The sequence below is a fragment of the Limulus polyphemus genome, unplaced genomic scaffold, assembly GCF_000517525.1.
Source record: "Limulus polyphemus unplaced genomic scaffold, Limulus_polyphemus-2.1.2 Scaffold228, whole genome shotgun sequence".
NCBI classification, from domain to species: domain Eukaryota; kingdom Metazoa; phylum Arthropoda; class Merostomata; order Xiphosura; family Limulidae; genus Limulus; species Limulus polyphemus.
Window position 1 is genome coordinate 524,240 of NW_013665838.1, and position 15,480 is coordinate 539,719.

Here is a 15,480-nt window from a genome sequence, read left to right on the forward strand (position 1 = left end):
TTAATGTTTACCTCTAATCTTTCTAATACTTACTATTTATTTATGATAATTTCCCATGCCTGTCTTTAGACATTGACCTTCTTAACAATTCTTTTTTAGTCAGTCTCCATGTGTCACTTTTAAATTACTTTAACAACACTCAGTTTTTCATGACCATTTCTGAAGCAAAACATCTTGTCGAAACGTTGTACATTTGCTGTTATATTAAAGTTTTTTTTTCTTCATTACCCATTCAAGCCGTCTCCAGCCATTATTAATATATATATATACTTAATGAATATGCCTGAAGGAATGTATATTCCAATGTCAGGTATACGTTGGCTTCTTTGACTTCAGCAACATTAGCAATTAATAATAAGGGAGATAAGGTTTAAGATATACCGAATATTTTTCACAATATCGATCAAGATACTAATAGCCATCAGACTTGCGAAACCACGTGAGTAACATCATGGTCTTGTCAACAGGGCAAAGAAGCCTTATGGGTCCTCAGTGTCACAGGAAATCATTCATCGTACTTTATCACGACTGCTAAGCAGAAGATATTATGTCTGGTATCTCCAGCTTGTAAAGGTTTTATTTTAGAGCGGAAAGAATCAACTTATCTCCAGAGTTTCATGGCGATTACTTTTCATTTTATCCAGTCGTATAGCAAATGTTCAAAAACAGTTATTAAACTTTGGCCTTAAGCTATCTGAGAACGAGAATGATTAATGAAGTTAATTCAAGAATAAGAATTTTCTCTAGTATCTTTAAGCTGTTTTTTTTTTAAGATTAACGTAATATAACCTCAATAGCAGTGGACAAAAGTGTTAGAATCGAATGGCACACTATACTGACAAGTTGTGCACCGACTAAATAACTTGAAATATTTGAATGGATTTTATTAATATCTATGATTGAAAATCACAAATCAAGACATCTGAATATTTGAACAGTTTCAGAACTCCTAGGTAACTTTGGAACTAACCATGTTAAATTTAATAACATTTAAATACAACTTTCAAAACTGTGTATTTCTTTTTCTAGGACGTTTTGTTCATGCTGCTATAGATATAGCAATTAATTTATGCTTTTTTTACACTTCTGCGTTATATTTCATTAATCTGTTTTGTTACTCGCTCCAAGTGGTAAGTTAATAACAAGGCAGAAAAACAAATCTGAATAATCTTCATTCTAGTATTAATAACTTTTATAAAACGATTATGAACTATAATAATGAAATATAATAGCTTGAGTAATAAAACAAACATATTTTATAACATAACTCATTAAAACAACTTATAACGTTACCTTTACAGACAACATATTTATTTTATAACTTACCCAATGCACACGAAATAATACTTGTCAGTTTTTTTTCATAGCATCATGGCCAATAAAGTTAAATATAATGTCTTGTAGTGTGAATTTTATGCCGTTATGGCTATCGAATGATTTGTTTATTTATGAGTCGCAACCATAACCTGACATAGGCAGATAGCAGAAACGTTGGTGTTTAATTATTTTTCATGAATGAGAAAATTATGACGTTGGAAACAATGATAATTTTGGATTTTGCACAAACAACACGAGCGCCGTCTGATTTCTGTTGAGCACTCTGATTACAAACATAGATTGTTATATATTTATTAAGCATTTTCGATTAATACTCCATAAGTGTCATCTAGCTGGCATGGCAATATAAAAATGGCTTTCTGATTAAGAAGTTAGCACACAGGATCACATACAAAAGTTAGAAGGATTTTCAAACGACACCCAAAACTCGAGCGCTTTCTAATAGTTTACTATTCTCCTTCAAGTCCCTGAGTAGTACAGTGGTATGTGTGCGGACTTATACTGCTAGAAACAGGGTTTCGATACCCATGGTAAGTAGAGCACAGATAACCCTTTGTGTAGCTTTGTGCGTAATAACAAACAACAGTAACAATCTTCTTCAGGAAAATAAAGTGAATAAGAATAGTGAACTATTCGAAAGCGCTCGAGTTTTGGGTCTCGTTTGAAAACCATTAAAAATAGCTTTGATAACCTTCTAAAATTCACGTTATTTCATAACTACTAAATATTATTATTAGTAATAATCAGTTTATTTACAGTCCTGATATAAAAAACAAGTGCCATAAGTATTGGCTATTCTATAAACACCTCTTTTAAGTTCAAATATACAAGATTCTGGGGAAAAAGTGCAATATATCAATAATATTTCATATTTTGATATTTTTACTTATGTCAATAAATCGGTCATTACTGTTGTTGGTGTTGTTTGTCATTAAGCACAAAGCTATACAAAGGGCATTCTGTGCTCTACCCACCACGGGTATCGAAACCCTGATTCTACCAGTATAAGTCTGCAGATATACCGCTGTGCCACTGGGGGGGGGGGGGTCATTTTTGTATATTTCAGTCATATAATATATTTATAATATGTTAGTTTTATAAAGTTGTTTAAATCAATTGCTAAAACACAACACCAACTATGTGAGTTTCGCATTAGCTCGGCTAAATGTCTCTTCGGAATAGTTTCTTTTATTTATTGTTAATTGCCCCCCATTGGCACAGTGGTATGTCTGCGGACTTACAACGCTAGAAACCGGGTTTAGATACCCGTGTTGGACAGAACATAGATAGCCTTTTGTGTAGCTTTGTGCTTAACTACAAACAAACAAATATTTTTACTCCCAAAATCGAGAGTCGATACTACAGAAATAAGTGACTGTTTTGGTCATCACAATATCTGGCAAACAATAAAAAAACACTAAAATTGCTTTTCAACGATGATTTAGTGTCAGACCATTCGAACAATCTTAATTTAAAAATGTGTTCTTCATCCAGTTTATGTCAAGATTTCAGTGAAAGTCAAATGTCTGTTGGAGAATAATTTGCCTATAAAAAATCTATTTTCAGTGCTTAGCTAGTTAATAACCATTGGGAGAATGTCCGAAAGTCTACTTACCCTGGTCTTAGTCGCAATTGCAAGATCAAAACTGTGATATTTGCATGAAGTTTAATTGTTGTCAATATACTCACGATGGTCATCTAAAAATGTTACAATTGAGACAATAAAACTACGTAGCAGAAGAAATAGTGAGAATCAAATGCTTTGTTCTTTTCTTCTGACCACTTTTTTTTTGTGTGTAAATTGTTCAGTGACTGACATATGTATGACTGATCGGACATGTGGGAATTTTTGAAATTAATATGTTGAGTTAATGGCAAATATAGATTTGTAATATTTACTTAACAGAGTAAATTCGACTTGAGTTTCATGATAAGTGACCATCATTTTAAATAGCGCATATGTACAATGTTGGAAATAATTATGAAATTATATAATTTGGTGTGTAAATACAAGCTACACCAGAGAACCGTCATAATGTATCAAACCAATATGAAGTCTATAAAAAACATATTCAACCATACTACACTTAGCCGTATGTTAGCCGTAGTAATGTGATTAACCGTTATTTTCCTTTTACATTATCCATTTTACTTCTCAAGTGATAAAAGAAGTTTAGCACCGGCAAATGAATGCAATTTTTGTCTTTTCACATGATGCGTGACTACATGTGAGTGTTTTTAAGCAACACCATCCGCCTATTAAATTCATCAGACTTACAGCCGTTTATTCTACAGTTCGAATTTGTTCACTATCTACAAAATCAGAGAAGTCAGCTCATGTAGGCCTTTTTGGTGAAATCACCAATGTAATATTATAATCGTCCATGCGTGTTGGTTCATGAATTAATGGTGGTCGTCCAGTGAAACGAGTAGGTAGCTAGCTAGATTGATTGATTGAATCCACTCATACTCTCTGGAGCTAAAATATCGTATGGCAATAACACGTATAAATCAAAGTTTGGGTAGGTGAAGGATATTCTATGTTTTAGTTTGAGATGTAAGCAAAACTATGAAAAGAGAACGTGATAATTACACTGTTAGTAACGTAAGTGGTCGCGGTAGAAATCCGAAACTTTCAAAAATGATGTGAAGTATCTCAGTATATGTTCTCCATAAGATAAAATACGGTCATTACAGATCTTGCCTACAACCTCTCTTTAAATACAAAGGCAACTGTTACCTCGAAAAGAGAAAAATACACATTTTTACAAATTAGTCACAATGGACGTGTAACCATTACTGGGAGGAAGTAAAGAACGAAAAGGCTGAAGTGCGCATCGGACCACAAATAGTGATATGAGAAAAGATGGAGATGTTTACAGACAAATCCAGGCTTGAATGGGTTGGAAATAATCAATCACAATTCGTTTGACGTGGGAGAGGAAACACATATCATAGTCCATGTACAACATCTACAGTGAAGTGTAATGGGGAACAGCACAAGTCTGAAGCTACATCTCAAACTTTGATGTGCGTGACCTACACATAATGTTGGGTACGAGACTGCTGAAAAAACAGTAAAATTTCGATTCATCATGAAATACTTTCAGGAAGACGACAAATCGGTCGTGGATTCAGCCCGTAGCAAGACAATGATCCTAACCATATAACAAATGTGGTGAAATGATACTTGGACAGAAAAGAGATTGGTGGAACACTCTCAACCTTGGCTTGACCTGCACAGAGTCCAGCTTTGAACAATATTGAAGTTGTGTGTAGTTATGTAAAAAACTGAGAATGTTAAAAAGCGAAAAACAACTTGGTCGAGTTGTAGGAAGTAATAAAACACATTTATAATAAGATTTCACAAACGTACATTAATAACTGCAAGGCAGCATGAAAACTAAGTTAATACTTTGGGTAAAGCAATGGGTTCACATCCGAAATACTAATACATTGTAGAAGTTATTTGCTTTTCTTTATATTTTCTGTGATAACGTTTTATATAATTAGTATATTCAGCAACAGAACTGGTTGTTTCTGATCCTGTATTTATATTGCTTGTATGTTCCAGACTTATTTTCATTACAGTAGGTTCTCATCACGCTTGGCCAAAGTAACTACTTTTATGTAATCTTTCTATAGCGGCAAAAATTACGGTTTATATTATAGGCCGAAAGCTGGGGAAGCATTAGAAACAGTTTTGGTATTAAATAAAGGCTTCTGAGAAGTGATTTGGGGAAGACAAAAAACATAACTGAAATGTTATCCTACATGCTCTAATTTTTAAATTCTAAATGAACAGATTGCACTTTACGTTATTTTTATCACAAATCTTAAGACTGTCAATATTGTTGAAGCATGTTCAATTCAGTTCCAATTTGGATTATAATTACGCTACACACTATGGTGTTATAAGATTTACAGTCGAATCTCAAACATTGTTCCTCCAAAAGCTGGGCTATCACTTCAAAACTAGGGAGGTTTATGTGTAGATAGCCTTTCCGAAACAAACAAGTAATCAAATGCTTATAATATCCTGTATTTAAAATCGACAGAGACATTGCCTCTGTGATTTATTACGTTTCTTGCTGGAATTTGACTTGTACATACATTAATTTTCACATACACACACCGTACACAAATATTGTCATATATAATCGAATAACATAACGACGAGTTCAAAAAGGAGATAAAAGTGCACTATAATATAATTTTGATGGCTTTGTTTGAGTGAATTTTATTAAGTAACTACGAAAACAATGTGAATGAATAAGGAAAATAATTTGCACAATTTTAAAGCCTTATTAGATAATTAGTAGTGAAAATGTGAAATTTGCGAAAGAGAGTTAGTGATATCTTTCTCGAATGATCTAGTGGTTAACATGCTGAACTTTGAACTCAAGATTTCTGGCTCACGTCCTGCTGCTGCTGAAAAGTATAGTACGCCTGTCAATTTGGGCCATGCGTTATAAGAAAGACAGTAAAATCCATCTATCTGATTAAAGTAGCATAAAGTTGGCCATTGGTGTTGTTACTTAGCGGATAGTTAGTCTATCAGTTCAAAATTAGGGAGAGTTAGTGCAGATAAACCTTCAGTAGCTTTAATTCGAAATAAATCAAAATAAACCCGCTAGGCCAGGAGTGGGGCATGCTCGGACTGTAAATTTGAGGATTCACTCATTGCGGCAAAAACGCTCTTTGCACTTTGAGGCTGAGAATGAAAATCAAACCCCGCTATTTGATCTAAACAGAGTTGGCGGTTAGTGCTGTAAACTAGCTGCTTTCTCTCTAAACTATAAGCGCAAAATTAGTGACGCAAGCAGCTCTTATGTACTTTGCGGAAACTTCTGAAACAAACAGTTATGTAAATAAACTTTCCTTCAAATTCCTAAGATTTCAGAAAGCTATGAGTTTCTCTCTGTCTTTCACAAAACTCAGCTTGTTAGAAATAATTCATTTTTGTGATAAGGTAATTACACAAGTAGATAGAGGTAAGAATCCAAAAGCCACATTTAACAACTTATTTCATAGGTTATTTTAATTTTATACCGTATAGTTTCACATATTAATTATTATATTTTAAATTAAAATAAAATATAATATCTTATTTGAGCATAATCTTGTGGAAGTAGAACATATTACAATAATACTCAATTTTTGTTTGTTCTGAAAATGCGCGTGCAACTTACTATCTAAATGCGCATTCTCGCAGACATTTTGTTCAACAACGTATTATAAGCTTATAGTAAAATAACAATATAAGTTTATTTAATGTTAGTATTAAGTACGTTAAAGCTTAGTACTAACTAAACTAAAGAAAAAAAGAAACTTACACAAGTTACAGTGTTAATTTATCTCTTTATCGATTATAGGCCACAATAAATAAAGGCTAAACTAGTGTTAGCCCTAATACAAGTGAACTTATAGATTTCGGTGTCTGGGATTAGAATTATTTTGTATTACTATAGGATCTTGTATTTAAAGAAGTACTTTTGCAATGAAGATACTAATGCGATCGCAAATGTTTTGCGAATCTCTGCTAGTATTAGATTATCTATTGTAGTCAGAATGCATTGATGTAGTTGAGTTGAATATCTTTATCACCCCTTAGTCTTCCTTTCTAATGGTTTTTGTAATATCATATGCTTGAAATATGATATAAAACATTTTTCATGACTTAAAATGTTGGCGAATTTCAAGTGAAAATATTTGTATAACCTACTAGCCCAGTCAATCCTTACTTACTAAAACCTTTCAAAATTGGCCTACCAGTATCGCATATGGTATCCATTGATCTATACATGTGAATTGTTAGTTATAGCATGAGTGTGTTAAAAATACTCATGCTTTTCTTTATTAATAAAGAAATATAAGACAAAATAAGAGAATCCATAGTGAATTACCTAATATGGTATCCATTAATCTATACATGTGAATTGTTAGTTATAGCATGAGTGTGTTAAAAATACTCATGCTTTTCTTTATCAATAAAGAAATATAAGATAAAATAAGAGAATCCATAGTGAATTACCTAATATGGTATCCATTAATCTATACATGTGAATTGTTAGTTATAGCATGAGTGTGTTAAAAATACTCATGCTTTTCTTTATTAATAAAGAAATATAAGAAAAATAAGAGAATCCATAGTGAATTACCTAATATGGTATCCATTAATCTATACATGTGAATTGTTAGTTATAGCATGAGTGTGTTAAAAATACTCATGCTTTTCTTTATCAATAAAGAAATATAAGATAAAATAAGAGAATCCATAGTGAATTACCTAATTTTCCTTATAAAATAAAACTTAACGGTTTAATCAGAGGATTTAAACCCCCACCTATATGTATATGTTATCCAATTTGTGAGCATAAGCGTTTGAAAAAAACGCATATGTAATACTCAAACTTTTTGACTTGGAACAAATCTGAAATTTACAGTTTCTCATAATTTCACATCAAAAATCCAAGTATAAATTATCTCTGAAACAATTAGAAATTTTTCTACGGAAAACTTAAATTTATTATTGCTTAAGCAATTTTGTAAATTTTACAAACGTAGCTTATCATATACTACCTAAAAAGCCAGTATTTAAGACAAAAATTTGCTGTAGAATTTTAGACTAAGTGTGACCAACGACATTTTTAAGAATTGTTTGTTTGTTTTCTGAATTTCGCGCAAAGCTACACGAGGGATACCTGCGCTAGCTGTTCCTAATTTAGCAATGTAAGACTAGAGAGAAAGCAGTTAGTCAACTCTTGGGCTACTCTTCTACCAACGAATTGTGGGGTTCACTGCCACATTATAACGCCCCTACAGCTGAAAGGGCGAGCATGTTTGGTGGAATGGGGATTCGAACCCGCGACCCTCAGATTACGAGTCGAGCTTGGCCATGCTTTAAGAAAGCTGTTAGAAACTACTTACCCTAACAACTCAGTTTGTTTTAATAATCATTATTGGTACTGATCGACAGACTATTGATGCAGTGAAAATAATTCTATATTTCTCTAAAATTAGATCCAACTTCGTTCTTCATTTTTCGATATTCGAAAAAAAATATTTTTCGAATAATATTATCTATTTTATTTTATCTTTTATTTAAAGTTTGTTCGTTTTTAAATAATAAAAAACGAACTTTGTTGGTTTTTCGAACTGGCTCAAAAACGTATTCCAAAAGTTCGTTCCTTATTCAAAAAACGACGAAAACAAAATGGTTCGTTTTTCGCTCTTCAAAAACCGAAAAACGAGAAAAAGATCTAATTCGAGTTTCCTTATTTAGAAACCGATAAACGAACCTCGAACAACGAACTTTGATCTAACTTCAGCTGATTAAGTTAATCTATTTGCAATGTATTTATTATATTTTATGAATTAACTAGAAACCAGTGTCTTAATACCAAGTCTACTGAAATATGATCAGTTGTAGTTGTTTTAATACAGAACAATTAGTATCCTTACAAACTGCCCCCTTTTCCGTTATATGAACAAAAAATTAAATTGTAAGAACATCAGCTTTTACAGTAAAAAAATTGAATTTTACAGTGCGTGTAAAACCTATATAACGTCAATATGTTCAAAAGTTCTGTTTTGTACCTAACATTTATGTTTGTCTGCAACAGCATAATATTTAGATTACCTTTTATGTTCGATATCATGTGATTAACTTATGAACATAAAAGCCTAAAAGCATTATATTATTTTTGTTTCCATGAAAAAGCAATTGATAGGTTATTTCTTATGTTTTTGCTTTTTCACAGTATCTAAACTTGCTGCTTAAAATCCTATATTTAACTATATTACTACTATGTTTTAATAATGTAAAGTTGAAGCTTAATTATGTAATGAAATATTTGTTCAAGCTTTTAAAGACTATAGATACGGATTTAGATTTTTTCATTTACTTGAACAACCGTTTTAATTGATTTTATAGTATTTATTTAATAAGATGCTTCAATGAGCATACATCGTCCATATGTAAACGGTGATGGATTGCACAATAAAAATATCTATTTCTGAACATTTATAGACAAGACTTCTTCTAAATAATAAAGACTCCCAGAAGGTTATTGTGTTTCTCAAATGTAGATGTTATGGTTTAATATTCTAAACATTTCTTTACAGCTTCCATCCTTTACACTGCTGTAGTTGGTGGAAAGGTGGCTCTGCCTTGCGACATATCTTCACCAGCTGCTGATGATGTCGCTGTTCTAATTCTCTGGTACAGAGGAGAATCAGCTCAACCCATCTACACGCTTGACGCCCGCAAAGGAAAGGTCAACCAAGCTCGACAATTGGTTAGCTCTAACTTGGAAAACCGAGCCTACTTCAACATGATTAACAGACCAGCGTTTTTGCAGTTAGATCCTGTCAGATTAGACGACGCAGGAGAATACCGATGTCGTGTTGACTTTCGCAAAGCTAGAACTATCAACACTGTTATAACTTTAAAAGTCATTGGTAATGTCAGCTTTTAAAAAGTAATGATTCAATTATTGACAAAATGTTAATTAAGTTTGAAGCAAATTTACATTTTAAAGTTCTGACAATAAAGGAATTTTATCTCAGTTATTATTTATAAAGAATAAAGAAACTACTGTATATAGGAAAGGTCAATTTAGGGATACACTTAGGCTCTTGAATTGATTTTTCTTAGACAACTTTGAATTTTTCTTTTTGATTGGACTGTTGTGCTTATACATTAATAAGCACAAAACCTATCTCTAGATATTACAAACTTTAACGACGAAAAAAATTCAGATTAAGATGTACATTTTCAGTATAATACACTTTTTCTTTCATTTTAACATCATATTTTGTAGAAGAAAAAATAAGTTATTTCAAAAAGTAATATTATTTATAAGATACACGCAATTTCACATGTTAACTAAGATTCACTCTGCTACAAATGTTTGCTCGTGTTTTCTCGTTTGGAATTCTTTATAGATAATAACAATTTATTTAACGACATTTTTGTATTTATACCATACAAAAATTTGTCTGAAGAATACTTTGTATTTTATTGTAAAAATGTCTTTTAAGAAAACATCCATGCATCTTATCTATTAAAAATAATTTATACTATTCACCTTTCTATTCTATCACAAGTATTTTACGAATTACAAACAGCAAGCAATTTTTTAAATATATAACGAAAGACTATAAATACTAACCTTCATCAACCATGTTTGTCTTAAGATAATAGTATCAAATTTACGGTAACCGTTAAACACTACAATCATTATTCGATCTCTTAGGGTTTTTCAATAAGAAGAGCTTCATCGATAATGAATATTACGGACATAGTGTACTTGAAATACTATTAAATACTCTTAAACAAATGTATTTCTTACTCATTTTCTATTTTATCAATGTAAAAAAAAATCTCTACTTGAAATGCTTAATAATATTTTCCTTTTGAGGCTGTCTTTAAAAAAGAAGACTTCAAAAATATTTGTCATAAGACATCAATAGCAGGCCTATTACATTTTTAAGCACTACATTCTTAATTTAGCCCCTTGGAAATTTTCAAGAAATAGATTAGTGGATAATAATAATAGTATTCCAATCACACTATATTTGTCATGTCCATTGCCAACAACGCCTTTCGCTTAGTTCAGATATCTTCAGACCAGTTGGCATACAACAAACACAGCAGTGGTCGGAAGACTATTTATAAAAGCTATTTGGTACAATAACACTTGTTATAGCGTGTACGCCTTTTACAAGCCAACGGGGATTGATTACAGTTATATTTGTCAAAAGACATTTGTATTAGGCCTATTGGAAATATAATTGTAATCATTCTTTACTGACATGTTATATTTTGTTATCAACTTTCCTGGCGTAATTCATTTAATAAACAACAACTTTTGGATCTCACCGAGTTCCTGGTTTTATAGGATGTTAATAAGATAGCTTCTTTTTTTTTTTCGTGTACGCATAATTACGTACTTTAGCGATACAAAATTCTACCAAGAATAATATTGTACATTGAAAGCAATCAATACCAGATGATCGTCTAGGTATGGCAGGTATTTTTATGGAAAAATGTTAATGTTATTCCAAGAGGCTGCAAAACAATTAAAATATAATAATACTTATATTACAATTTTGTACATGGTGAGTATTTCATCCATAGCATATTGGGAAGAAAACATACATGTTTTAGTTTTCACTACGTAATAAAAAAAAGAAGAAATGTAGTTTATAGCAGAATATATTCCAGAGCAAACAACTTCAAACTCAGTTGTGCAATACCAACAAAACAGCTCCCTTGTTTATACACGGCACGCATATCTTAAAACAAAAACTGTAAGATAGAAATCGAGAACGTGGGTAGTGTTTCTTCAGTAAGAGACGTCATAACTTTTATCATACAACATCTATGGTTAAAATTAAACCTTCAATAGCAATATTCTAAATATTTTCTGTCATTCTCTAAAAGCTTACATAAATATGTTTCTTGTGAAACAGCAATGAATTACAGATGATATGAAAACTTAGAAATATTTCTAATTTCTTACAACCATTCTGTTTTTCTATGCAACATATTTCAGTCAACAACTTTAACTTTGTTCATATTGAACGTAATATCAATTACATCTATTTTTTCAATGTGCTTTTAGATACGCCCCAGTGTCACAGCGGTATGTCTGCGGACATACAACGCTAGAAACCGAGTTTCGATACCCGTTGTGGGCAGAGCACAGATAGCCCATTGTGTAAATTTGTGCTTAACTTCAAACAAACAAACCTTTAGATGCTTAAATCATGTTATTACATGGCTGTTTTAACGTCACCAGGAGGAAAGTCTGCTGACTTAGATTATTTTGTTGCCATTACAAATGACTATAGCTGAAGCATAGAGCAAGCTGAGATGGTATTATTATACATATCTAGCAAAGTCACGTTTGGTGATCTTATATTTATTATTAAATAATAACTTCAATTGATGATACATCTTGCAGATATAATCGGCCTAATATTTTAAAATGTTTAATACTACATAAGTGATGATGATGCTTTATAGCTTTATAGGTGTATCACAATTGGTATATAACATAGCGATAAGTAGTTACATTGAATGACTAAAGCTACGGCCCTCCAGTGGCATAGCGGTACGTCTTCGGACTTACAACGCTAGAAACCGACTTTCGATACCTGTGTTGGGCAGAGCACAAATAGCCTATTGTGTAGCTTTGTGTTTAATTATAAACAAACAAACAGACTAAAACTACTAGTGGTCAAACGTCATCAGTTGCAGTAATCCAGAGTAAGCTAATGGCATTAAGTGCTCAGTGGTAAATTATTATACTTATGTTGTAAGCTGTGATTAGCTGCATTTACAGTGTAATTTCTTTTCTTTTATTATCAAAAAGGTGGGTATTAATTATATCATGTCGAAAACAACATTAGAATCAATAAAAAAATGGATAAGAAAGGCACAATAAGGCTGAGAAGAAAATAAATTCAACAAGTAAACTGCAAAAGAAAGCACATACGCAAATACGAATCTTGGCACATAACTGAAATCATAACACAGGCCTGCGATGGTTTTATTGAATCTTGACACATAACTGAAATCATAACACAGGCCTGCAATAGTTTTATTGTCTTGAAATTTTTACATGTTTTACAGTAATTCCTGTACGCTGAATCCGAATATGACATCCATTTTCCTCCACAACGTAAAAACATTTTACAAAACGTCATAACACAATACATAAAAGAATAACCACAACACATAGTTTTGAGACTAAAAGACGTAGACTTTACAAACAAATCAGGACAAATTAGGATGCATATTCTTTTGGCATCAATGTTCTTCCCTTTTCTTTAGTTTGTTTATATTTTTGCTAACCAACTACATAATAAAAATGTTCATTGTGGTAAACGAAATAATAATTTGATGTAAGTAAGAGTTTTTTCTTCTAGACTTGTAAAAAATCCTTTCGTGATAAAAAAATGAATATTATTTTCGAAATTCGCGTAGCTGAATTATGGAAAATCCGTTATCAAAATCAAAACAACTGTGTAATCAATTTGTTCAATTATGTGGGCCTTACTCCAGTTTTTCTGGAACAAGGAATAAATAACTTATTTACTCAGTACTGGTACTTAATGTAGTAATAACATGCCTCCTCCTCTTCTTCTAACTCCAATGAAGAGTCAAATGTTCAAGACAACCTCTATTTCACCAAGGGATAATGGTTCCACAGATGAACAGTATTGCCTTGTATTCACACACTCTCCCATTTCTCAGCCGCATTAATATAGTTTCATGTAATAAAAGGAGGTAGTTGTTTAAATTTTAATCTTTGTGATTCACGCATTATGATAAATCACCATTTTATTTCATCGATATGAATATTTTAGATTAATAACAAATGACTAATTTCATCTTTTGTTGATGTTATTGATATCTATCACATAATGCTTGCTTTTTCCCTCTATGAATCTAAATTTAATTATTATCATGAGTTCATAAGACGTACTTTAAGGAGATTAGTTTGAAATATGGATAGATAAGTTATGACTTTGTTATGAACAGTTATGTTGAACAACAAATCCTAACCGTAGTATTTCTCCACACAATTAAACAGAACACGGTCTACCATTCTAAGCTGATAAAGAGATATTCATTTTGAAATTAGCCAACTTTATTCTAAATGTATCTTTATAGGAAACTTTTAAAAGACCCTCTTGGATTAAATCCGCTAACTGTATTTCACCATTTATTTATTTCAAACTTTCACCATATTTCTAATAGACACAATACGTGTTATCAAATTAGTCTATATAAATTAAAGTAAGTTGTTTCACCATGCCTTGATACATATTTATTTTCAGAATATTATATCACTTCATAGACTAGTGTACAAAATTAATTGAATAAAATTGTTTGAAAAATTACAATAATACACCTTAATTGTAAATAACACATATAATGTGGTTGACAGATAAACTGATAGTTAATATTGTTATCATTTTTAGTTCCACCAGGTGATCCTTTAGTGTTTAATAAATATGGAAGACAACTCAGTGGGATTGTAGGGCCATATAACGAAGGAGAAACGATCACTCTCTTATGTAAATCTATTGGAGGTAAGTCAGAGTTTCTTATCATAGTATGGAGAAATATCACAAATGAAGTTAGATGTTAGCTGTCAATGAAGGTTGATGCTGCAAAAATAGAATGATTTATTGTGAATCAGAACTGAAAACATGATTATCCATGACTTGTAACGCGAAATATTAATTATCCAAACCAAATTATCTCTAATAACGAGGGTACCGAATTCACGAAACAAAACATTCCAATATTTATTAGTAAAAACAGAAGAACAGCATATTTAATAAGCTATGTTCACTACCGGTATGATTTTTAGTTATGGCCTATGTATGATCAGATAATATTTAAACACTTAAATTTGTGTAAATGAGAAATCAGATTTATAATGTGTTCGATACTTTATATTTTTATCCGACCTATTCTGATCAACCATTGCTTTTTTGTGTGTAAAGTGATTGTGTATCAATTAATTAAAACAAGCGGAATACAAATAGTTTAGTACGTCTTATTGAAACGATTTTAAAGCTATGTTCTGTGGGTAATATGATGCCACCAAAAATTATCTCTTGTACGTCCCATTCCTTTCCGAAATAAAATATTCATACTCTCAAAATATTGGTTACAAAAAAAAGCATATGGATCAACTTATGGTACCAAGACCATCCAGAAAAAGTTCTGCAGCAAGTCGTACCCCAGCTGTAGTAAGCAAAGTGTGGCGTCTTCTAACAGATGAAAATTTACAAACACAAATGTAAGTGTCAAAAGACGACCACGTCATCCAGGTAACAATATGCAAAAAAATCACGAAGGATCTTCGTTTGGAAAAGCAACACAAATCGCTTCCATGACATATATCAGGTTGTTAAAGTAGACACACGACAATTGTTGTTCTTGTACTCTAAATTGATTATGCAAAGTCCAGGGTGGAGCTGTGTGCTTTGGACATTACAGCCTTACGGCAAAGACTTTTGCAATAGCAATTATGTTGCAGGGAAATTCTCTAGATGCATGGTTATCAAATAGGGAATAAACAGACTTGGTGGCACGGATTGTAAAGGCAGAGT

At 31.8% G+C, this 15,480-nt stretch overlaps 1 protein-coding gene across 1 annotated transcript in view; it reads left to right on the forward strand.

The window, feature by feature from the left end:
• Positions 1-15,480, forward strand: part of LOC106478579 (synaptogenesis protein syg-1-like) — a 155,264-nt gene that overhangs the window by 93,186 nt on the left and 46,598 nt on the right. Inside the window, exons 2-3 of the mRNA XM_022382194.1 lie at positions 9,466-9,801; positions 14,338-14,448. Coding sequence (XP_022237902.1) covers positions 9,466-9,801; positions 14,338-14,448 — 447 coding nt within the window. The remainder of the gene's footprint in view (positions 1-9,465; positions 9,802-14,337; positions 14,449-15,480) is intronic.